This window comes from Bos grunniens, chromosome 13 (genome assembly GCF_055505025.1).
Source record: "Bos grunniens cultivar Pamir isolate PY7600 chromosome 13, Bosgru_T2T1.0, whole genome shotgun sequence".
Taxonomy (NCBI): domain Eukaryota; kingdom Metazoa; phylum Chordata; class Mammalia; order Artiodactyla; family Bovidae; genus Bos; species Bos grunniens.
Window position 1 is genome coordinate 82,766,080 of NC_141177.1, and position 24,747 is coordinate 82,790,826.

At 40.6% G+C, this 24,747-nt stretch overlaps 1 protein-coding gene across 2 annotated transcripts in view; it reads right to left on the reverse strand.

The window, feature by feature from the left end:
- PLCB1 (phospholipase C beta 1) overlaps positions 1-24,747 on the reverse strand; it is an 863,757-nt gene that overhangs the window by 189,986 nt on the left and 649,024 nt on the right. For both annotated transcript variants that reach the window (XM_086335157.1, XM_086335158.1), the window contains exon 11: positions 9,978-10,135. In XM_086335157.1, the coding sequence (XP_086191283.1) occupies positions 9,978-10,135 (158 nt within the window). The remainder of the gene's footprint in view (positions 1-9,977; positions 10,136-24,747) is intronic.

Sequence of the window (24,747 nt, forward strand, 5' to 3'; positions counted from 1 at the left end):
TAAGAGTTGGACATGACTGAGCGACTTCCTTTTCACTTTTCCCTTTCATGCATTGGAGAAGGAAATGGCAACCCACTCCAATGTTCTTGCCTGGAGAATCCCAGGGATGGGGGAGCCTGGTGGGCTTCCATCTATGGAGTTGCAAAGAGTTGGACATGACTGAAGTGACTTAGCAGCAGCAGCATGCAGCTAATAACCTTAGCCACCTAAGATCAAAGGCCTCGAAAGAATCACACAGCACTAGTCACAACAGCCAAGACATGGAAAAAACCTAAATGTCTGTTGACAGATGAATGGATAAAGAGGATGTGGTATATATATACAATAGAATACTACTCAGCCATAAAAATAACAAAATAATGCCTTCTGCAGCAACATGGATGCAACTAGAGGTTATCATACTAAATCAGAAAAAGACAAATACCATATGATATCACTTATATATGGAGTCTAAATTATGGCACAAAAGAACCTATCTATGAAACAGAAACCGACTCACTGACATAGAGGTGAAACTTGTGGTTGCCAAAGGGGAGAAGGGAGAGGGGGGGTGGATTGAGAATTTGGGGTTGGTAGGTGCAAACTATTACTTATAGAATGGATAAACACCAAGATCCTACTGTATAGCATAGGAACTATATCTAATCTCCTGGGATATGCCATGATGGAAAAGAATATAAAAAAAGAATGTATATATGTATATTACTGAGTCATATTGTATGGCAGAGTTTGCAAAACATTATAAATCAACTATACTTCAATTAAAAAAAAAGAACTGCAAAGAGATATCATAAGGGAAGTGGGTAGATACATGGGATAAAAGGGGGCTAGATTTTGTTTATTTCCTAAATTTGGCACTGTTTTATTGGCTACAGGCAAAGCACATGAGAGCCACTCTTGATTCCTCTTTCTATCACATCTTTTAATTCATATGTAATCCTGTCCAAATATATATTTGGAATATAACCAAATATTAGCACCCCCACCTCTATCATCCTGGTCAAAAATCCTTGTACTAACTGCTGGGATAGATTTTGTCGTCATCCCCACATATTCACTCCCCTTCCTGTGATATCTGTTGAAAGTGGGCATGGCCTTGTGTTTTGTTTTGGTTGTTGAAATGCATGTGAAAATGACACAGAGTTTTGTTGAACGGGTTTTAGAGAACCATCTTGGTTTTTGCCATTTTTCTTTTCTGATTGCAATGAGCAATCTCAGATTGGTGCTGCTTTTTCTGTATGGATTGCAGATAATATAGCAAGGAGAGATAAGAAAGCCTTCCTCAGTGATCAATGCAAAGAAATAGAGGAAAACAATAAGAATGGGAGAGACTAGAGATCTCTTTAAGAAAATTATAGATACCAAGGGAAAATTTCCTGCAAAGATGGGCACAATAAAGGACAGAAATGGTATGGACCTAACAGAAGCAGATGATATTAAGAGAAGGTGGAAGGAATACACAGAAGAACTATACAAAAAAGATCTTCATGACCCAGATAACTGGGTAGATAACCCAGGTAACTCACGTAGATCCAGACATCCTGGAGTGCAAAGTCAAGTAGGCCTTAGGAAGCATCACTACGAATAAAGCTAGTGAAGGTGATGGAATTATAGTTGAGCTATTTCAAATCCTAAAAGATGATGCTATGAAACTCAATATGCCAGCAAATTTGGAAAACTCAGCAGTGGCCACAGGACTGGAAAAGGTCAGTTTTCATTCCAATCCCAAAGAAAGGCAATGCCAAAGAATGCTCAAACTACTGCACAATTGCACTCATCTCACACGCTAGCAAAGTAATGCTCAAAATTCTCCAAGCCAGGCTTCAACAGTACATGAACTGTGAACTTCCAGTGTTCAAGCTGGTTTTAGAAAAGGCAGAGGAACCAGAGATCAAATTGCCAACATCTTTTGGATCATCAAGAAAGCAAGTGAGTTCTAGAAAAACATCTACTTCTGCTTTATTGACTATGCCAAAGCCTTTGACTGTGTGGATCACAACAAAATGTGGAAAATTCTTAAAGAGATGGGAATACCAGACCATTTGACCTACCACCTGAGAAATCTGTATGCAGGTCAAGAAGCAACAGTTAGAACTGGACATGGAACAACAGACTGTTTCCAAATCAGGAAAGGGGTATGTCAAGGCTGTATATCATCACCCTGCTTATTTAACTTATATGCAGAGTACATCATGAGAAATGCTGGGCTGGATGAAGCACGAGCTTTAATCAAGATTGCCGGGAGAAATATCAATAACCTCAGATACGCAGATGACACCACCCTTATGGCAGAAAGCAAAGAACTGAAGAGACTCCTGATGAAAGTGAACGAGGAGAGTGAAGAAGTTGGCTTAAAACTCATCATTCAGAAAACTAAGATCATGGCATCTGGTCCCATCACTTTATGGCAAATAGATGGGGAAACAGTGGAAACAGTGAGAGGCTTTATTTTTTTGGGCTCCAAAAATCACTGTAGATGGTGACTGCCAGAATGAAATGAAAGGATGCTTGCTCCTTGGAAGAAAAGCTATGATCAACCTAGATAGCATGTGAAAAAGCAGAGACATTATTACTTTGCCAACAAAGTTCCATCTAGTCAAAGCTGTGGTTTTTCCAGTAGTCATGTATTGATGTGAGAGTTGGATTATAAAGAAATCTGAGAGCCAAAGAATTGATGCTTTTGAACTGTGGTGTCGGAGAAGACTCTTGAGAGTCCCTTGGACAGCAAGGAGATCCAACCAGTCCATCCTAAAGGAAATCAGTCCTGAACATTCATTGGATGGACTGATGCTGAAGCTGAAACTCCAATATTTTGGCCACCTGATATGAAGAACTGACTCACTAGAAAAGACCCTGATGCTGGGAAAGATTGAAGGTGGGAGGAAAAGGGGACGACAGAGGATGAAATGGTTGGATGGCATCACTGACTCGATGTACATGAGTTTGAGCAAGTTCTGGGAGTTGGTGATGGAAGGAGGCCCTGGTGTGTTGCAGTCCATGAGGTCGCAGAGTTGGACACAACTGAGCAACTGAACTGAACTGAATTCCAGACCTGCGTATCACCATTTAGGCCAATGAGAGGCCTGAAGGTGAGTGAAAACCCAAGGGCCTATGTCGCTTTGTGTTTGACCAATGAAATGCACACATTTGTAGAGTCCGTGTCCCCACCTGTCTTTCTTGTTCTCTGGGTGGTGTTCTCTCTATTCCCATAGTAGAGATTCTGGTGTGCCCTGAAATGCTGCTGAATTCTAGGTTTCCTAGACCTTCTTGACTCATGTATCCTGAGAAAGTGAAAGTGTTAGTCACTCAGTCATGTCCAACTCTTCACGACCCCATGAACCGTAGCCCACCAGGCTCTTCTGTCCATGGAATTCTCCATGCAGGAATACTGGAGTGGGTAGCCATTCCCTTCTCCAAGCGATCTTCCCCATACAGGGATCAAACCCTGCCTTGGGGGTGGATTCTTTACCAACTGATCTACCAGGGAAGCCCTTTGTGTATCCTGCCTGCCCCTTTCCTGCCCCTGATACTGTACACATTTGGTCTTTGCATTTGACTGAGGGCCCCATGTTCACACTGAAGCCTGCAAACACACCACTTACATCCTTCTCAGCTCCCACTGGGCCTCTTACCAAGACTGGGCTATGTTTCATTTGCCACGTAGTGTGGCCTTCTGGCCTCTTCCTAGAGGTGAAGTGGAGGCCAAACGTTGTGTCTGGGCACTCCCCACATCCTCTATCATGACAGTTTTACAAATGACTTCATTCAACCCCCAACTTCACCCTGACTTAATAACACCTTGCATATTTAATACTGCTACTATTTAAAAGTGTGGCTTTAAAAGTTTCAATTATAATGTCAGTAGCTAACATTTATAGAGTACTCACTATGTACCATGTATCATTCTAAGCCATGTTGTATATTAAGTAGGGTCACTGAATTCTTCCCTGGTGGTTCAGTTGGTAAAGAATCCACCTGCAATGTGGGAGACCTGGGTTCGATCCCTGGGTTAGGAAGATCCCCTGGAGGAGGGCATGGCAACCCACTCCAGTATTCTGGCCTGGAGAATCCCATGGACAGAGCAGCCTGGCGGGCTACAGTCTATGGTGTCGCAAAGAGTCAGACACGACTGAACGACTAAGCACAGCACTGAATGCTCAGCACACCTCTAGGAGGTAAGCACTGTTATCATCCCCATATTCTCCTGAGAAAGAGGCTGGATCTGTAAGGGAGCTTCCCCTGGTCGTGCAGGCAGTCAGTGCCAGAACCCCAGCCGGCAGCTCCAGAACTGCACTCTGAACCTCAACAGTCTCCTTGCTCTCTTCCTCCCAGACTCGCCCTCCTCGCTCTCCCCATCTCCACCATAGCTCTAGCCTTGGAAACCTTTCTGAACCTTTAAACACTGCCGAATTTCATCTTACAATTTTACTAGTTATTTTTCAGTCATTAACTCGTGTCTGACTCTTCTTGTAACCCCATGGACTGTAGCCTGACAGGCTCCTCTGTCCTTGGGATTTTCCTTCTGGGAGTGGGTTGCCATTTCCTTCTCTAGGGGATCTTCTTGATCCAGGCATCGGACCCGTGTTTCCTGCATGGCAGAAGGATTCTTTATACCTGAGTCACCTGGGAAACCCTAACAATTTTACTTGAGAGAACTTAAAAAACAAGTTCCCTGTGAGGGCTTTTGGTTTTTCATACCTTTGGAATACTTTGCATGGGGCATCCGAGGATGAGGATTCTGCTGAAGATGAGACCAGTCATAATTTTTAAGTTTGGTGCCAGGTTCGATCCCTGGGTCAGGAAGATCCTCTGGAGAAGGAAATGGCAACCCACTCCAGTATTCTTGCCTGGAAAATCTCATGGATGGAGCCTGGCAGGCTACAGTCCATGGGGTCGCACAGAGTTGGACATGACTGAGCGACTTCACTTCACTTCACTTCTTTCACATAAGCTGTCCTTAGTGGACGACGGGCCTGAAAGTACCTTAGTGGTTGATTGCCCCTTATTAAGCCAAAATCACTTTTTTCATAGATTTCTAATACTGGATCCAGTAATCTATACACTATATGGCTCAATTACTAGCTTCCAGTGGGAAAAACTGCCCTTGAAATCCTTTACCCTTGACAGACAATAGCAGGGTGTATTTGGATATCCATTTTATGTGAGCATTTATGTAGCAGTTAAATTGCATCCTAAATTATTATTACTTCTCCCAGAGAATGATGCTTTATTTCCAGAAATGCTCCATTTAACCACATACTCAAATTTAATATATTTTTATTATATACTTTATCACTTGACTCTGTTTTCCATCTTACATAATTGCTGGTTGTTACAAAGGAGCTGCCTGGGCTGGGGGAGGGGGGCAGGAGCAGCTTGGGGGTGGAGGAGGCAGGTGGGCGTCCAGGGTGGGAGGAAGAAGACTGCATGGGAGCAGAGAGAATGCAGACCAAACGGCGAATTACTATGTCGTGACCATTGGAGAGACTAAGGCAGTGAGGCAAAGACACCAGCGGGCAGATATATGGGGTGTGTAATAAATAAATCCAGAATGCAAAATAAAAAGTCCTCCATAAAGAGGCTGAATTACAGCATGTCCACTTTCCCAGAACACACCTTTTTATTTTGGCCCAACAATAAATAGGCGGTAGATGCCAATAGGAACTTCCGCTGTGGGGATACATCATAGACCTCACAAAGCTTTCCAGATCACATAGACTTAGAGCAGATAAACTGTGTGACATAAAATGATGGACTTTTGCACTTGGTTTATTTTGCTGCTGCAATACACACTGTGGCTATAGAATATAGTCTAATTACACCATGCAGATCAGGTCCAAATATACAGGATAGCCCAGACAGGCAAACATTGAGAGAATTTTTTCACCACCTATCAACATAGGAATTTTACAGCAAAAATGGAGAAAGACAAAATTCATCTTCCTGATGAACAGAGGCAAGAAAGACTAAAAATGAAGTCTCCACTATAGTTTGTCTATTTGTTTGGGGGTGGAAATAAAGTGAGAAAGTGTTGTTCATTTGTGTCTGATTCTTTGAGACCTCATGGACTGTAGCCCACCAAGCTCCTCAGTCCATGGAATTCTCCAGGCCAGAATACTGGAGTGGGTAGCCTTTCCCTTCTCCAGGGGATCTTTCCAAACCAGGGATCGAACCAGGTCTCATACATTGAAAGCAGATTCCTTACAGTCTGAGCCACCAGGGATGGAAAAAGTGGCACAATTCTGTAAAGCAATTATCTTTAAATAAAAATAAATTAATTAAAAAATTTTATTGTTGTTCAGTCGCTCAGTCGTGTCCGACTCTTTGTGACCCCACTGCAGCATGCCAGGCTTCCTTTCACCAGTACCTATTACATGCCAGTTCTTTTTAAACATTTTTTTAAAGATTTTTTTTCTGGACCATTTTTGAAGTCTTTATTGAATTTATTACAATATTGCTTCTATTCCTGTTTTGGCCACGAGCATATGGTCTCTTAGCTCCCCAGCCAGGGATTGAATCCACACCCCCTGCATTGGACGGTGAAGTCTCAGCCACTGTACTGCCAGGGAAGGCCCTTTGCCAGCCTCTTTTTAAAGTGCTTGGGGAAGATTAGAAAACAAAACAAAGATCCCTATTTTTTATGGTGCTCAATGCTATTAGAAGGCCACAGCTAATGGTGCTAATGGTAAAAAATCTGCCTGCCCATGCAGGTGATATAAGAGACACAGGTTTGATCCCTGGGTTGGGAAGATCCCCTGGTGAAGGAAATGGCAACATACTCCAGTATTCTGGCCTGGGAAATTCCAAGGCTACAGTCCATGGGTCACAAAGAGTTGGACATGACTGAGTGAACACACACCACAGCCAATAAAGAAGGAACTCAATAAATAACTGAGTAAATTAAGCAGAGTGTTAGAAGGTGCCACTTGGTAAATGGAAGAAATAAAGTGATGGGAGCAGACCAGGGAGGTAGGAGTGGGTGTGATGGCTGGTCACAGTATTAAATAGGTCCCAGGAGGCCTCCCTGAGAAGGTGGCATTTGAGAAAGACTTCAAGGAGTTCCCTGGTGGCTCAGATGGTAAAGAATCTGTTTGTAATGCAAGAAACCCAGGTTTGATCCCTGGGCCAGGAAAATCCCCTGGAGGAGGGAATGGCAACCCACTCTAGTATTCTTGCCTGGAGAATTCCATGGACAGAGGAGCCTGGCAAAGAGTCGGACACGACCGAGCAACTAACACTTGCAAGGAGTTGAGCGGTGAGCCATGCAGATAACTTGGGGAAGACTGTCTCAGGCAGAGGCACAAACTGACAAAGGCTGGGAGGTGTCCCTGCCTAGCTTGGTCAGGAAATGGCACAGAGGTCCGTGGAGCTGCAGCCCAGGGAGTCACGGGCAGGGTGACTGAGGGTGAGAGAGCACAGGGCCGTGGCCCCATTTCTCTTCTTACCCTTTATGAAAAAGTCACTGTACACAGTCGGTGCTGGAAAAGCAGGCTGCATGCTGATAATCAGGCAGAGCGGGGCTGGGACTTGGGTGAGGCAGATGAGGTGCCTAAGTGCAAAATTTAAAGAGATGCTCAATCTCAGGTGCCACCTCTGCATTTACACACCAGTGAGAATAGACACCTCTATAAGTTTTGCATGTAAGACATTTCGCTCACCTCCCTCTAGTCCTAATCCTGATGCAGAGAGTTCCTGCTCTGTTTCTGCAAAACAGGCTGGAATTTCTATTCCTCACACTCATCCCCACCCAGCACCACCACCAGACACTCACATCTCTGACAAAATTATCTATCCTGCAAACACACAATAGCAGGAAGCAGAGCTGTGCCAATCAACCGCCAGGATGACGAGTTTCCTGCTCTTTTTTGGCCGTACCTCACCCTCAACTGCCGTAGGCAGAGAGAGGAAGCAGAATTCTGAGCTAGATTTAGTTTTTTAGTCTCTAAATCTGTCAACAAGTGTGTGCATGTGGTTGAAAAATTGTGCTTCTGGAGCCCAGGAATAGATGCTCACCAGCCCGTGACTCTGGGGTCACAAATGTGATTGAAGGACCACTTGTAAGGTCGAGTGAACAGGGAGATTCATTCCAAGCTGACTTGATGGCTGAGGCAAGAAGCAAAAGCTTCATATAAAATAAATATGCCTTAGAATGTGCTTGGTGTTTATATTCCCCCTGTAGTCCCCCTTACCCCTAAAGGAACTCAGACAACCTTGAAGATTATAAATGTTTAAGAAAATATAATTGCTCCTCACATGGACTCATGAGTGGGTGGTGGGCAGGGCTGTGAGTGGCCCTCCTGGAGTGGGTATGTGCACAAGTCCATCGGTCCCCTAGCTCACAAGGCTTCCATCTGGATGTGTTGTCTCCCATTGCATGATCCTCTTCATCCATCAACAGATGGATGAACCCATATTGCATCCACTCCACACAATGGTTGTGTGTCCCCCACTTTTTAAAAAGATCCCAACAGGTTAGGGCTGGTATCTTAGCCGACAAGGGACCATGGCAGGAGATGGGAAGGTGGGGGACTACAGAAATGGAACCAAAACACATGGATCTTCCATTAAAGAAAAACCAAAAGACATTGAGTGCTCACCCCATGAATGACCTGGTGAAGGTAATATTGTATCAGTTTTACAGATGAAAAGTTAACTTACAGAACAATTAATATAATTTGTCTAAGGACACCCAACTGATAAAAGCAAAGACAAGATTCAAACTTAGCTATGTTGATGCCCAAATTCATTGCTCCACAGTGAGATAGAATTGAACAGTTTTCTATTGCTTTTCTTTGATTACCAGCTCAATAAAATCTGAGCAGTGAAATACCAAAAAAAAAAAAAGAGTGCTCAACTTCAGGAGCAGATAAAACTTCTAAAGATTTTCATCAGAATTAAGGTCAACCCCATATTAAACATTGTTGTAAAATTTTGTGAAAGTGAAAGTCACTCAGTCATGTCTGACTCTTTGCGACCCCATGGACTATACAGTCCATGGAATTCTGCAGGCCAGAATGCTGGAGTGGGTAATTGCTATATAGTAACCTAAGTTTCAGAATACTTTGGCCACCTGATGTGAAGAACTGACTCACTGGAAAAGACTCTGATGCTGGGAAAGACTGAAGGCAGGAGAAGGGGACAACAGAGGATGAGATGGTTGGATGGCATCACCGACTAAATGGACATGAGTTTGAGCAAGCTCCAGGAGTTGGTGATGGACAGGGAAGCTTGGTGTGCTGCAGTCCATAGGGTTGCAAACAGTTGGACACAGCTGAGTGACTGAACTGAAGTTTCAGAAATCATGAAAAGTCAATTTCATAACATAGTAAATACATTTTAAGGTGTAAATATTCCTTCTGAACATATATATGCTGTCAAGTAAAATATTAGGAAATCCATTTGTCTAAACTGAATCCTGGCTGTCCCTTGAAAATCTTGGTTCTTTTTGCTGCCCTCTCAAATGATAGATGTTCATTTTATCACATCCCAAGTGTTCCAGGGCTAAAAGCTGGGAATTGGAAACTTTTTGCTCCCAATGCTCCCAATGTGGAGAAGGCAACCCACTCCAGTACTGTTGCCTGGAGAATCCCATGGACAGAGAAGCCTGGTGGACTACAGTCCATGGGGTTGCAAAGAGTCAGACATGGCTGAAGCAACTTAGCACAGCAAATTCTTTATATATGTTGTATTTTGCAATGACAAAATACAATTTAAAAAAAGAGAATGTGCTAAATAGGCAAATAAATTGTTATTTCCTTTTATAAGACAATTTCCTTAGATTTTGGTGATCAGTTCATCTAATGCCAATCACTCATGTGAAAACTGCTAAATTTTAGCCTCAGAAATTACAAATATGATTAATAGCCTATGGACTTAACTGTGATCCTTATACTGCTAAACCTGCTGAAGCAGATTTTACCCAAAAAGGGGGTCAGGTCTCTCTAGCTTCTTCTCTTAGTAATATTCATTCACTCTACCTTGAAGGATATTTCTGTGGTCATGGTGAACCCATGGGTGATGACTGGCTCCTCTTCTGCAGTTCGTCCCTTCCAGCAGTCCAGCTCCACACAGCGACAACCAGACAGGAGCACTTGGCGATACATCTCAACAGAGGAGTTTCCAGCCAGCTGGCCAGCTGTAAAATGTCAATAAAATGAATCTCAGACTCACACAAAGCAAGGAACACACTGATGGTTTCCTAGAAGAGATCTTCAACAATGGGAAAGCAAAGAGTTCAAGACCTTGAGTAGTTCTCAGCCTTTCTTCTGTCTCAACATACCAGAGGTAGTAACATAATCCCAAATGGAACTGTTGCCCCCTAGCAGGGGTTTGGAGAAGAGAGACTAAAAGGATATGTAACAATAACAGCAACTCATGTTTATTAACTGCTAACCATGTGCCAGCTATAATTCTTTGAACTTTATATATATTACTACATTCAATCTTCACAAAAATCTGCCCAATATCTTTGTTATTAAATGCCTATTTTCAGATAATAAACATGGCATAGAACATTTTATTTGTCCAAGTTCCCAACGCCTGTAAGTGGAAGATCAGGATTATAACTTCAAACCTCAGTCTTGTCATTCTGACCCTCCCTATGAGTAAGTATTACTGACAGGCTCTTGTATTATACAAGTCAAACTTTCTGTCATTTTTGTCCGAGGCACAAACACTTAGCATAGCTAAACATTATCTTTGCAAAATGGAAATAACTTTGTAGAACTAAATTTAAATTTGACAAATGAAGTGTAGAATTTGTACTCTATAAGACACTGTTTAACAAAATTAAACAAGACCTAGATAAATGGAAAGACATCCCATGTTCACGGAGCAGAAGACTTAAAATTGTTAAGGTGGCACTATGTCTCAAGTTGATTTACAAATTCAATTCCCATAAAAATCTTATCAGTCTTTTTTGTATAAATTGATCCCAAAATTCATATGGAAATTTAAAGGACCCAGAATAGCAAAAATGATCGTAAAAAATAAGGTCAAAGTTGGAAGACTTCCCAGCTTCAAACTTAACTACAAACTCCAGTGATCAAGGCAGAGTGGTAATGCCATAAGATTAGATACATAGGTCAATGGAATAAAATTGAGACTCCAGAGATAAGCCCTCACAATTATGTTAAACTGACTGACAGCTAGGATTCTAAAACAATTCACTGCAAAAAATCATCTTTTTAAGAAATGATGCTAGGACAGCTGGATTGCCATATGGAAAATAGTGAAGTTGGATTCCTATTACATCATACAAAGAATACACACACACACACACACACGCAATCAATGAAGCTCCTAATTGTATGGGCTAAAATGATAAAACTCTACACAGAGAATGTAGAGGTAAATTTTTGTGACTTAGGTTAGGCAATTGTTTCATAGATAAGACATCAAAAGTACAAATAGCAAAGAAAATAGACAAAATGTACCAAAATAAAAAACCCCTGGAAGCAGAACTGAAAATCTCCAGTAAAGTGATATGAATTGTAGTCAACAAGCACTTGAGAAATCTGTGGGCAGGCGTAGAAGCCCAACTATTTCTGTTTCACTTAAGAAGTCAATGGAAGGTTGTAATTTCTTGATAAATTATTTATTTATTTATGGTTGCACCTTGCAGATTGCAGGATCTTTGTTCCCTGACCAGGCCTTGAACTCGGTTCATGGCAGTTACAGCTCCAAGTCCTAACCACTGGATTACCAGGAAATTTCTTTGATAAAGTTTTTTGAAGATTAATAATAAGTAATTTTTGAGGCAAGTCCACTACCATCAACACACAAGTGGAAGTTTTTGGATTTCCACATTAAAGATTTCCTGTGACTTATATTCTATGTGCCTCCATTTTTTCAGCAGTAATTTAAAACTGATATATCAATGAAAACTGCCAAAATGATTTTGAAATGGACAAGATCTGCTTAGTGGAGACACACAGGACAGAGAAAATGGGATTAAACCTATGGCTTAATTTTAGTTTTATATGCATTTCACAACATCCAGTATCAGCATAGCAATAGGGTGACATTTTTCAGTTCTATAGAGCCCTAGTAAATGCATGGAAAGGCTGAATAAGTAGGTTTGCAAAATCACTTTTCTTTACTGGAAAAAATAAGGCATTTTAAATACACAAATATTTGCAAAAGCAGAAATGCTGACAAAATACCCTAGAAAGTTTCTGATGCTAGATAATTAATTTACCATTGATAATAGCTTCAAAGTTTGTTGTAATAAAGACTTTTCTGCATAAACAAAAAAGGGAGAGTGGGAATGAAGGAAAAATGATGTTCATTTACATGTTAAACTTAAGGGAGGGCTACTTTAGCTAAAGAAGTGAAGAATTAAAATAATTAATCAGGTTAACTCATTAAAAATGCTAGCTCCTGCAGAAAATTGCACAGCTATTCAAGAGTAGAGCAGATTTTCTTGTGTACTACCTAGGATATTATTTAAGTATATTACTGACTATATCCAATAGTGTTACAAATGTGCAATTTCATTAATATTTTGTTAAGTGTTACTAACTTCGGTAAGTAAGACCTAACAGAAAGACCTAACAGAAGCAGAAGATATTAAGAAGAGATGGCAATAATACACAGAAGAACTGTACAAAAAAGATCTTCACAACCCAGATAATCACGATGGTGTGATCACTCACCTAGAGCTAGACTTCCTGGAATGTGAAGTCAAGTGGGCCTTAGAAAGCATCACTACAAACAAAGCTAGTGGAGGTGATGGAATTCCAGTTGAGCTATTCCAAATCCTGAAAGATGATGCTGTGAAAGTGTTGCACTCAATATGCCAGCAAATTCGGAAAACTCAGCAGTGGCCACGGGACTGGAAAAGGTCAGTTTTCATTCCAATCGCAAAGAAAGGCAATGCCAAAGAGTGCTCAAACTACCGCACAATTGCACTCATCTCACACACTAGTAAAGTAATGCTCAAAATTCTCCAAGCCAGGCTTCAGCAATATGTGAACTGTGAACTTCCTGATGTTCAAGCTGGTTTTAGAAAAGGCAGAGGAACCAGAGATCAAATTGCCAACATCCGCTGGATCATGGAAAAAGCAAGAGAGTTCCAGAAAAACATCTATTTCTGCTTTATTGACTATGCCAAAGCCTTTGACTGTGTGGATCACAATCAACTGTGGAAAATTCTTCAAGAGATGGGAATACCAGACCACCTGATCTGCCTCTTGAGAAATCTGTATGCAGGTCAGGAAGCAACAGTTAGAACTGGACATGGAACAACAGACTGGTTCCAAATAGGAAAAGGAGTACATCAAGGATGTATATTGTCACCCTGCTTATTTAACTTATATGCAGAGTACATCATGAGAAACGCTGGACTGGAAGAAACACAAGCTGGAATCAAGATTGCCGGGAGAAATATCAATAACCTTAGATATGCAGATGACACCACCCTTATGGCAGAAAGTGAAGAGGAACTAAAAAGCCTCTTGATGAAAGTGAAAGTGGAGAGTGAAAAAGTTGGCTTAAAGCTCAACGTTCAGAAAACGAAGATCATGGCATCCGGTCCCATCACTTCATGGGAAATAGATGGGGAAACAGTGGAAACAGTGTCAGACTTTATTTTTCTGGGCTCCAAAATCACTGCAGATGGTGACTGCAGCCATGAAATTAAAAGATGCTTACTCCTTGGAAGGAAAGTTATGACCAACCTAGACAGCATATTAAAAAGCAGAGACATTACTTTACCTAGAAAGGTCCATCTAATCAAGGCTATGGTTTCTCCAGTGGCCATGTGTGGATGTGAGAATTGGACTATAAAGAAAGCTGAGCGCAGAAGAATTGATGCTTTTGAACTGTGGTGTTGGAGAAGACTCTTGAGAGTCCCTTGGACTGCAAGGAGATCCAACCAGTCCATTGTGAAGGAGATCAGTCCTGGGTGTTCTTTGGAAGGAATGATGCTAAAGCTGAAAGTCCAGTACTTTGGCCACCTCATGCAAAGAGTTGACTCATTGGAAAAGACTCTGATGCTGGGAGGGATTGGGGGCAGGAGGACAAGGGGACAACAGAGGATGAGATGGCTGGATGGCATCACTGACTTGATGGACGTGAGTCTCAGTAAACTACAGGAGTTGGTGTTGGACAGGGAGGCCTGGCGTGCTGCGATTCATGGGGTCGCAAAGAGTCGGACAGGACTGAGTGACTGATCTGAACTTCGGTAAGGAAGTTGTCGGTAGCAAACAAGCTTTAGAAGAATGACATAGCCCAAGGACATGACATAAACTGATTAGAACCAGTTCACGTCCAAAATGGTAGACAAGTCCACTTCCACTATACCTCAAACCTCAGAATATACTCATTGTAACACATCAGCAAGTTAAATGACACACCCACAGGCACCATGACAGCTCCAAGTAGTTGTTCAGTCAGTCATGTCTGACTGTTTGTGACCTCATGGACTGCAGCACACCAGGTTTCTCTGTCCTTCACCATCTCCCGGAATTTGCTCAAACTCATGTCCCTTGAGTTGGTGATGCCACCCAACCATCTTGTCCTCTGTGGTCACCTTCTCATCCTGTCTTCAATCTTTCCCAGCATCAGGGTCTTTTTCAATGAGTCAGCTCCTTATATCAGGTGGCCAAACTATTGGAGTTTCAGCATCAGTCCTTCCAATGAATATCCAAGATTGATTTTCTTTAGGATCTCCCTGAAGTACAAGGGACTCTCAAGAGTCTTCTCCAACACCGTAGTTTGCAAGCATCAATTCTTCGGCATTCAGCCTTCTTTATGGTCCAACTCAAACATCCTTACATGACTACTAGAAAAACCATAGCTTGAACTATACAGACCTTTGTCAGCAAACTTATGTCTCTGCTTTTTTTTTTTTAATTTTATTTATTTATTTTTGGCTGCACGGGTCTTCAATGTTGTGTGCTGGCATTCTTTAGTTGTTGGGGGGAGGCTACGCTCTAGTTGTGGTGCACAGCCTTCTCATTGGTTGTCTTGTTGCAGAGCACAGGTTCTATAGAATGAGTTCAGTGGTGGGGCTTAGTTGCTCCATAGCATGTGGGATCTTCCTGGACCAAGGATCGAACCCATTTCCCCTGCATTGGCAGGCCAATTCTTAACCATTGGACCACCAGCGAAGTCCATGTCTCTAGGTTTGCCATAGCTTTTCTCGCAAGGAGCAAGTGTCTTTTCATTTTATGGCTGCAGTAACCATCCACAGTAATTTTGGAGCCAAAGAAAATAAAGTCTCTCACTGTTTCCATTGTTCCCCCATCTATTTGCCATGAAGTTATGGGACCAGATCCATCATCTTCTTTTTTTTGAATGTTGATTTTTAAGCCAGCTTTTTCACTCTCTTCTTTCACTTTCATTAAGAGGCTCTTTAGTTCCTTTTCCCTTTCTGCCATAGGCATGTTGTCATCTGCATATTTGAGGTTGTTGATATTTCTCTCCACAATCTTGATTCCAGCTTGTGCTTCATCCAGCCTGGCATTTTGCATGATATAATCCAAGGGTGACCACCAAAAAATTGGGCAGTGGCCCAATTTCTGGAAATCTCTGCCCTTTATCCCAAATAGTTGGAATAATCTTACCACTCATTAGCCCATGAAATTATCCAGCCCATAAAAATTAACCACACTACATTTTAGGGTTGCTCTTGCTTTCTGAGATGGTCTACACTGTCTGTGGAGTGTAATTCTCTCTAAATAAGTCCACTTCTTACCTATCACTGTCTCTCACTGAATTCTTTCTACAATGAGACATCAAGAACCAGAACTTCATTAAGTCTTGAGACCAGGTGTGTGATCTCAGTTAAAAGACTGTGGGCTCAAATTCCATCCTGAGTTGCAAGGTTTCACACTGAAGGTATATCTTACTTAACCCACAGCAGAGTGTTTGTCATAAAAGATTCAAAATGTTTCCAAAACAGTTTTTTTTTTTTTTTGGATTTGCTTTCTACACATATATTTTTTTATCATTCAAATAGAAGGGATTTGATATACATTTTGAATGTTGATCAGTTAATATTTTGAAAGACATGGTAAGGCATGGAGTTGAGTTTGTGAGACAGAAAGATTCTGAGAAGAAAAACAAATCAAAACAAAGAAAGGGAAGGGGGAGAGTGTATATGTGTGTGTTTGTGTGTGAGTGTGTGTGTCTGTGTGGTGTTTACTCTTCAATATCTAAGACTCCCAAAATTTCTCTAAGGTAATTTGGTTCATTCTCAAAATGAACAATTTGTATTTGAAATGGAAACCTCTCAAAGGAAGCATTAAAAACCATGCATTTATCCATAATTGCCTTATTGCTTGGAATGCATATTTGGTTCTCCGTGTTTTCCTTCATTTATGGAGCTTTTTTCCAAATATATGAATTATTACTGATATTCTCCCCTACTCCATTTCTGCTTAAAGCCTCAAAGCTGGTTTATTGTTCTCTAAAATTTCTAACTCCTCATTATTATATTCCATCCACTCATTATATTTTCATTTTATTAGATCTGATAAATTGACCTTCTGGGGCCAGGGGATTGCTGTGGGTTAGGATTAATGATATGTCATGAGTCATTCAACCCTTGTTGTTTCTGAAACTAGTATCTGACATCATCTCTGCCTGGCTGTGAACATATTTTGGAGTACATTCCAAGCCCATGATTGAACTTTGGAACTGAAACTCTATCTCAGATTAATTCATAATACCACCCGGAGTCATAGCTCTGCACCTTTTCACTTGACTGCATTCATTTCGGGCAGCTGGTTCCATTCGCTTGAGCTTTGTCTCAGATTATCCAAGGCATCCATAGATGGAAGAGACCAAAAACTGAAAATAACAATTCCTCCATTAACACAGTCTTCTGAGAAATTTCTCATCTTGTGGACTATGATGATTGATTGCCTATATTTATATTTACTATTATTTATTGTCTTCTCTTCAACCTCAGGGAAAGAAGGTTATAGAATGTGATGCATTTGTTAATTCAGTGGCTTTCTTCAGTAAACACTGTCTCCTTCAAAAAATGGAGATGGGACCATTTCTCCTTGCTTGAAATTCTGTGAAACCAACAGCTACACTTGAGAAAACTATTCAAAATACAGAGGATGTGTTGTTCATCCTGACCATCTCTAGGACTATTGGTTTGATCTGATCTCTCTCTTCCATATTTTCTATCTGCCAACTTATACTTAAATTGAAGTATAGTTGACTTACCACGCCATGTTAATGGTACAGCGAAGTGATTCAGTTATACACAAACACACACAATGTGTGTGTATATACTTTTTTACAATCTTTTCCATTATGGTTTATCACCATGAAGCTCTTTTGAAATAGACCCAATTGCCATGGGATGGCTTAGGCAAGTGGGAAAACAACTTTAAGCATATTCCTTATTGATTATAGGAGCCTCACCACTAGGGTCTATGCACATTCTCAAACATTCTCCGTGGGAGGCAAATACTGGTGGCTTAGGATGCAAAAATGACACAAGACATCTTCCTTACCCTTACCATTTAGGCAGGGAGGTAAGTATTGTATAAAGAAAGGAGAACATTTTTTTTTTTTTAGGGGAACATTCTTATGTGTCAGGGAATTTAAACCCACACCCCACTATCACACTTCTGGTTGTCATTTCTTCCTCTCTTTCCTTGGCAACAGAATAATCTGTTTAGATTCTAATAAGTTTTAGGGTCTCCTTCCCAGGTCTGGGGTAAATCTTAATTCTTCTCAGCCAGTCATAGTCGTTCTGTGGCCCCTGCTAATGCTATTTGTAGGTCATTGCTATATGGTGTAACTCTGCTCTACATCCAGTAGGGAATAAAGGAAAGTCTACTGGGTGGGGAGTGGGGAACCTCACTCACACAAAGGGCCACAAGACAGAGATGTCCCTGGGCCACACGTGGAGCTTATTTCTTAGGAGGTGATGCCCCGGGTGCACAGCCGTCTTGAAACTGTAAGAGGAGCGAAAATATGGAAAGCATCTGGGTCTCTTACGACACCAACAATTCCGGATTTAATCGACCCTCAATCACTCTGCTTCTGGATTTCTTGTTGTATGAGGTAATAAATTTCTTAATGTTTAAACCACGGAGTAATAGTTTCCTTTTACATAACCAGGTGGCACCAGTGGTAAAGAATCCATCCGCCAGTGTAGGAAACAGAAGAGACATGGGTTCCATCCTTGGATTGGGAAGATCCCCTGGAGGAGGGCATGGTAACCCACTCCAGTAATGTTGGCTGGAGAATCCCATGGGGTGGACAGGTGACCCTCGGTCCATCAGGTCATGAAGAGTCAGACATGACTGAAGCGACTTGGCACACATCACCCAAAACATACTGGCTGTTTCAACTTCCTTTCATTTTCTAAATGAAGAAGTTAAAGTTGAGAAGAGTTCATTTACTTAAACACAAAATTAAACGTGGTCTGTTTATTATTTGCTAAGCTCAACTCTTTACATTCTACCACCCAACTTTCATTGGCCTGTGTGCTAACTAAAAATTGGCACTTGCCATCTGCCTCTACAAGAATTAGGTCACTAGTCCCTGTAGACCTTCATACACACTGAAAGGAGTTCAGGGTGGAGACCACTGTATGCTCTGGGAAAAAACTAGCAGAACTGGTCTTCAGATACTTATATATCTCCAGGAGAAGATCTTATAAGCCCAATTGTTGCATCTTCTCATCCCTAGAAAAGCACTAAAATGTCTAACAGTGACACCAGCTCCTTGTGACTAGCAGCAAGCCTCTGTCAAAGCCTCCATAGCCTCTGACCACACATACCCATCTTCACTAAAATCATAAATACTATCTTCCCTCTCTCTTTGGAGCACTTTCTCAGAGCTATCTGAAATGTTGTTTCCCAGGCTATGGTCCTGATTTTGCCCCCAATAAAACGTAATTCACAACTTCCATCTTGTGCATTTTTTCAATTGACATATGTGCTCTTTAAACAAAAAATAGATTATGAAAAGTTGCATATGCCAAGGACTAAATGAGTCGAAGAGATGAAGAGAGGGAGTGACAGTAAGCCAGGGTTGGTAGTGACTGACAACCAACCGAGGTTGGAATGACTGATTCTGACAAGAGTGAAACTATTTTAAAGGGTATAGGTATATTTTTAGAGCTTTTCTGCAGTCAAGAACATACATCTTAGGAGTCGAATAATCAGATAGTTTAATTCATTAGACTGATAGCTAAAACCTCCAATGTACTGCTTTATTTCCTAAGCTGAATAAAAAATGTGAATTATTCAGAGATAACATCACTTTGCTTTTCCTGAGTATATGCAGCCATTATCTCCCACAAGCTGGAATCAAGATTACTGGGAGAAATATCAATAGCCTCAGATATGCAGATGATACCACTCTAATGGCAGAAAGTGAAAAGGAACTAAAAAGCCTCTGATGAGGGTGAAAGAGGCCAGTGAAAAAGCTGGCTTGAAATTCAACATTCCAAAAATTAAGGTCATGGCATCTGGCCCCATCACTTTACGGCAAATAGATGGGGGTAAAGTGGAAACAGTGACAGATTTTATTTTCTTGGGCTTCACAATCACTGTGGACACTGACTGTAGCCATGAAATGAAAAGTTGTTTGCTCCTTGGAAGTAAAGTTATGATAAACAGAGACAGTGTATTAAAAAGCAGAGACATCATGTTGCTGACAAAGGTCCATATAGTCAAAGCTATGGTTCTTCCCGTAGTCCTGTACGGATGTGAGAGCTGGACCATAAAGAAGGTTGAGCACCAAAAAGTTGATGCTTTTGAATTGCGGCACTGGTGAAGACTCAAGAGTCCTTTGGACAGCAAGGAGATCCAACCAGTCAATCCTAAAGGAAATCAACCCTGAATATTCCTTGAAAGGACTGATGCTAAAGCTGAAGCTCCAATACTTTGGACAACCGAGCAAAGAGCTGACTCACTGAAAAGGACTCTGATGCTGGGAAAGATTGAGGCCAGGAGGAGAAGGGGGGTGACAGGATGAGATGGTTGGAGGGCATCACTGACTCAATGGAGATGAGTCTGAGCAAACTCAGGGTGATAGTGAAGGACAAGGAAGTCTCAGGTGCTGCAGCCCATGGGGTCTCAAAAAGTCAGGTATTACTTAGCAACTGAACAACACCTCCCATACTGTTTGGAGTATGGAAAGATTTACTTAGAGCTAAAAAATTTTAGGTTGAAATGAATGGACACTGTTCAGTCCTGCTGCTGCTGCTAAGTCACTTCAGTCACGTTCGACTCTGTGCAACCCCATAGACGGCAGCCCACCAGGCTCCCCCGTCCCCGGGATTCTCCAGGCAAGAACACTGGAGTGGGTTGCCATTTCCTTCTCCAATGCATGAAAGTTAAAAGTGAAAGTGAAGTCACTCAGTCGTGTCCAACTCTTAGCGACCCCATGGACTGCAGCCTACCAGCCTCCTCTGTCCATGGGATTTTCCAGGCAAGAGTTCTGGAGTGGGTTGCCATTGCCTTCTCCAGTTCAGTCCTGAAACAATCTTGTTTTGAGTCATAAGGGTAGATTTCTCAAAGGAAAACAATAATTTAAATCATAGTCACTACTTGATGTACTGCCAAGTCTATCCAAAACCCTAGAAAATGACCATTGTAATTAAAAATCTACTTATTTTGTGAGTGTATTTCTCTCAGTGATCCAATTTTATTTTTCCTTCTGGGTGTCTTGATAGTCAACAAAGGGGCAATAATGAGCAGGGAAATAGACATAATAATCAATAATGCATTGCTAAATGGATTGGTTTTTATACTGTTTATTAATTTTTACACTTCCTTAGAATGCTCAAAAGAAAACATTTGAAATATTGAAATTCTCCTTTGAATTTAGACTGGTATTTCTCAGGAAATACTCCAAGGAGATAAGTTCTTAAAATGTTCCAAGGAAATAAGTAGTGTGGTCATGACTTGGGGCGGCGGGGGGGGAGAGGATTGATCTTAACCTTAGTGAGAGTGTCTCTGTAAGTCTTTTGTCCTGTATTTGAAACATACTGCAGTAAGTGCCAACCTTTCTTTGTGCCTAGCATTTTAAAGGCTCACGTGAATAGAAAAACTTTTCTTTTTCCACCAAATACACCTTGTATGAAATAATGTTTCTATAGAAAATGTTTCTACTTCTTCTGGAACTGCTTGTAAAGTATAAAATCTAATTCATTTTCTAGATACTGATTTTAACATTTAACTGGATTCTATGGTGTTATTAAAATTTTATAATATTCATGATTGGCTTTTTGAAGTTTGAATTTCTGTATTACAGATGTTCATATTTACCCAAAGATCTCTGAAAGATGAGTTGTACATGAGGTTTATCTATATTTAAAACAAGGACACTAATAATATCATATGAATATCATACAAAGTAAAACCAAATTTTACCTCAAAAGAGGATTTCAGTCATAATCTCAAGATCCTATATTAGAATTTATATGTCGTTTTTAAAATTAATAATATAGAATTCTCCTTAATTCCACAGAAGGAAAATAAGAAATTTTGACTGGTATTGGGACAAAATAATGTTTTAAGCATGGAAATTTACATAATGCAAACTTTAGTTTGACAATATATGGCTCTGAAAAATGAAGAAGATTAGTTTAAAAACAACCTTAAAGATCAGAACATGATCTAACATAGTAACAGTTTTAAAAATTGAATATTTAAAAATATGTGAATTCTAATACTACAAGAAATTTAAAAATTGGGGAGAGTTGGTATACTTGGTCAGAAATCATGTATATCAGATGGTGGTGATATGAAATCACTGTTTAGAAATTTGGAGCTAGCTATTGGAGTTCTTTCTTCAATGAAAAATAGAGTGGACCCTTCACTTTTTTAGTAGCTGAAAGACCCACTTTCTGAAAACTATCGGCCATTAATATGCTAACATCCCAAACCCAACTTACACAAAGAAGCCAAGTTCTTTACCTCATATGTGCTTAAACAAGTTAATCAGAGGGAGGGCAAATTAAGAAATTAATTGGATTAAAAATACTTAGTAAAAAGCAGTTAAAAAAACAGAGCTGCTAAGAAAAAGTTAACAGTATTTTGTAGTTTTATTGCTTGCATTGATATTGAACAAGTTTCTTACAGTTATTATTGTGTTGCCAGTCAAGCAAATGAGTGATTATGCATAATTTGGAAGGAATCAAGACTGATAAAGGAAGCACAGCTATAGAATCAAGAATTTAAATTGGAAGGAATAGAAATAGTTAAGTGAACTCTTGTGCCTTCACAAGAAAACAAAAAGTATCTTTTCTTGCTTTGTTCACTGAAATGGTCCAGAAACATTCCATAGCACAGGGTTCAAATTGCTGTTATCCATACACATATTTTTCACACTAAAAGCAACAAGGACTCATTGAGGGTAAAGTCTGATTCCATGCATGGTGCAGGAAGGAACAAGGTGAGTCTGCAAGATCTCTATGTGCCAGAAAATAAGGCCATCTTCAAAGATTAATGGGTCATGTGAAGAAGAGAGAGCAGCCAACCTAAAAAATGTTCCCACTGACCACAGCTGAGACAATCTGACATCAAAAGGAGAATAGAGGCTGTGGTTGAGTGAATCTACATAAACTCTGAAAACTTGAGGTCCATAATGATACACATTAATTGACACACCCAGTCAATCTTGCAACTCAATTGTTTTGGTACCATTGCCTCTTTTATTTTATGGCAAATAATATAGATACTAATGGATGTAAATATATTCATTTTTGGACTTAAAAGGGGCTATTTGTAAAATTACTGCATACTGTGACTTCTAGATGAAACAACATCTAGAATTCACCCGAACATACATTTTTATGAGTTTTGTGGTCCTAAGTATATGATGAATGCAAGATTCAATCATGTGTCAAAGTCTTCACAGTTACATTTCTTAGTATCCTATTAAGTCAAAGATCTAGACTCTTAACTTGAGCTTCCATGTCAGTCCTGTCCGACTCTTTGTGACCCCATGGACTATAGAATCCATGGAATTCTCTAGGCCAGAATACTGGAGTGGGTGGATCCTTTCCTTTCTCCAGGGGATCTTCCCAACCCAGGGATGGAACCCAGGTCTCCCACAGTGCAGGCGGATTCTTTACTGTCTGAGCCACCAGGGAAGCCCAAGAATACTGAAGTGGGTAGCTTATGCCTTCTTCAGTGGATCTTCCCAGCCCAGGAATTAAACTGCGGTCTCCTGCTTTGCAGGCTGATTCTTGAGTTTCCATAGATCTCCTCAAACTTAGATGAGAAAAATGATTACATCTTCAACTCAAACCACCATGTGCAGTTTAACATTCTCTTCAGTTATGAATGTAGGTCACAAATCACTGTAGTATTAGTGATACTATGACTTTGTAACTACTAGAAATCACAGACATTTTCATATCATATTTCAACTGTTACAAATATCACATGCATTATTTATGATTCTTAAAAATTGTGTTAATAAAATACATATGATTTAAATTGTGTTAGTAAAATGTACACAACTGTATCAAAAATTTGTTTTTTAATATTTGATAAAAATATTTCAATGGAATTTATTTCCTCTTTAATTTTACATACATTATTTTATGCATTTAACATCCTTAGAAGGGTTCATAGGCTTCACCAGAGTGCCATATACATCAATGACACCAAATAAGATTAAGGATCTCTGAGAGGGAAAAAAGTCCTTTACAAAGTCTTAACAATTTGAGTGGGAGCTGCAAAACTTTTGTAATAAGCCTAGGAAACAGAATCCAAGAAAGTGGGCTAAGTGGAGACTCTCTTCTTGAAGCTATGAAACCTGTAGTAATTTTAAAAGAAGACTAAAAATATTCTAACACTCCTCCCACTGAGGGCTGTGGTCTGTGTCCCCTACCTTGAAACTGGGCAGGGTTCTGACTTTTTTGACAAAGCAGTGACAGTATGGAACTTCAGAGGCTAAGTGCACAAAGACAATTAAGTTTCCTCCGTGTTCTTTGGGACACTTGCTTTGGCAGCTATAAGCTGCCATGTAAGATGCCCACCTAACCTGAGGAAGTCCAAGCCACACAGGGAGGCCTTATAGGCAATTAGGTCAGCAGTCCTAACTAAGCCCAGCTATTGTGTCGCTAGCCCAAGAGCCAGACATGCTTGTGGAGAAGCTTCCAGATGATTCCCACAACCAAGGTGTTTGCATCACCCCAGGCATTGGCTTCCCAGCTGGAGCCCAAGACAACAGAGAACAGGAACAAACCATCTGCTCTGTGCCTTGTCTGAGTTCTTGACCTATAGAATATGGACCAAAATTAAACGGTGGCTCTTTTATGCCCATGAGTGTTTATGTGATACGAGAAGAGATGACCAGAATGGGTTTATGATGAGCCAAACATGAATCTAATTAGTTTTATACCATGAATCTCTCTTAGTAGGCAATGTGGTTGAATCAAAACAGGCCACACAAATAGTCTGAGAGCCATCCAATTTTCAAGAAAATCATGCCGTTGCAGTTCAGTTGATGGTAGAACTCAGTATATGATTCTGACTAGATGGTCTAGGATCATATGGAACCATCCTGAGAGTGCCCATTCCAGCTTTCCGGCGGCCACATATCTGTCTAAGAGGCATTTCTACTCTAAGCTATTTTCACCAAGTATGGGCTACCAGGCCAACCCTGGATTTGATGCCAGCACAACATACATTTGTGTCTAGAGGAATGAATTCCTTTAAGGAATTTAGAAGAAAGAACTGCTTGTTTGTCAGATGGCTGAGCCCTGTGAAAACCTCACACATATTAAGTGCCTGGATCTCACTGCCATTA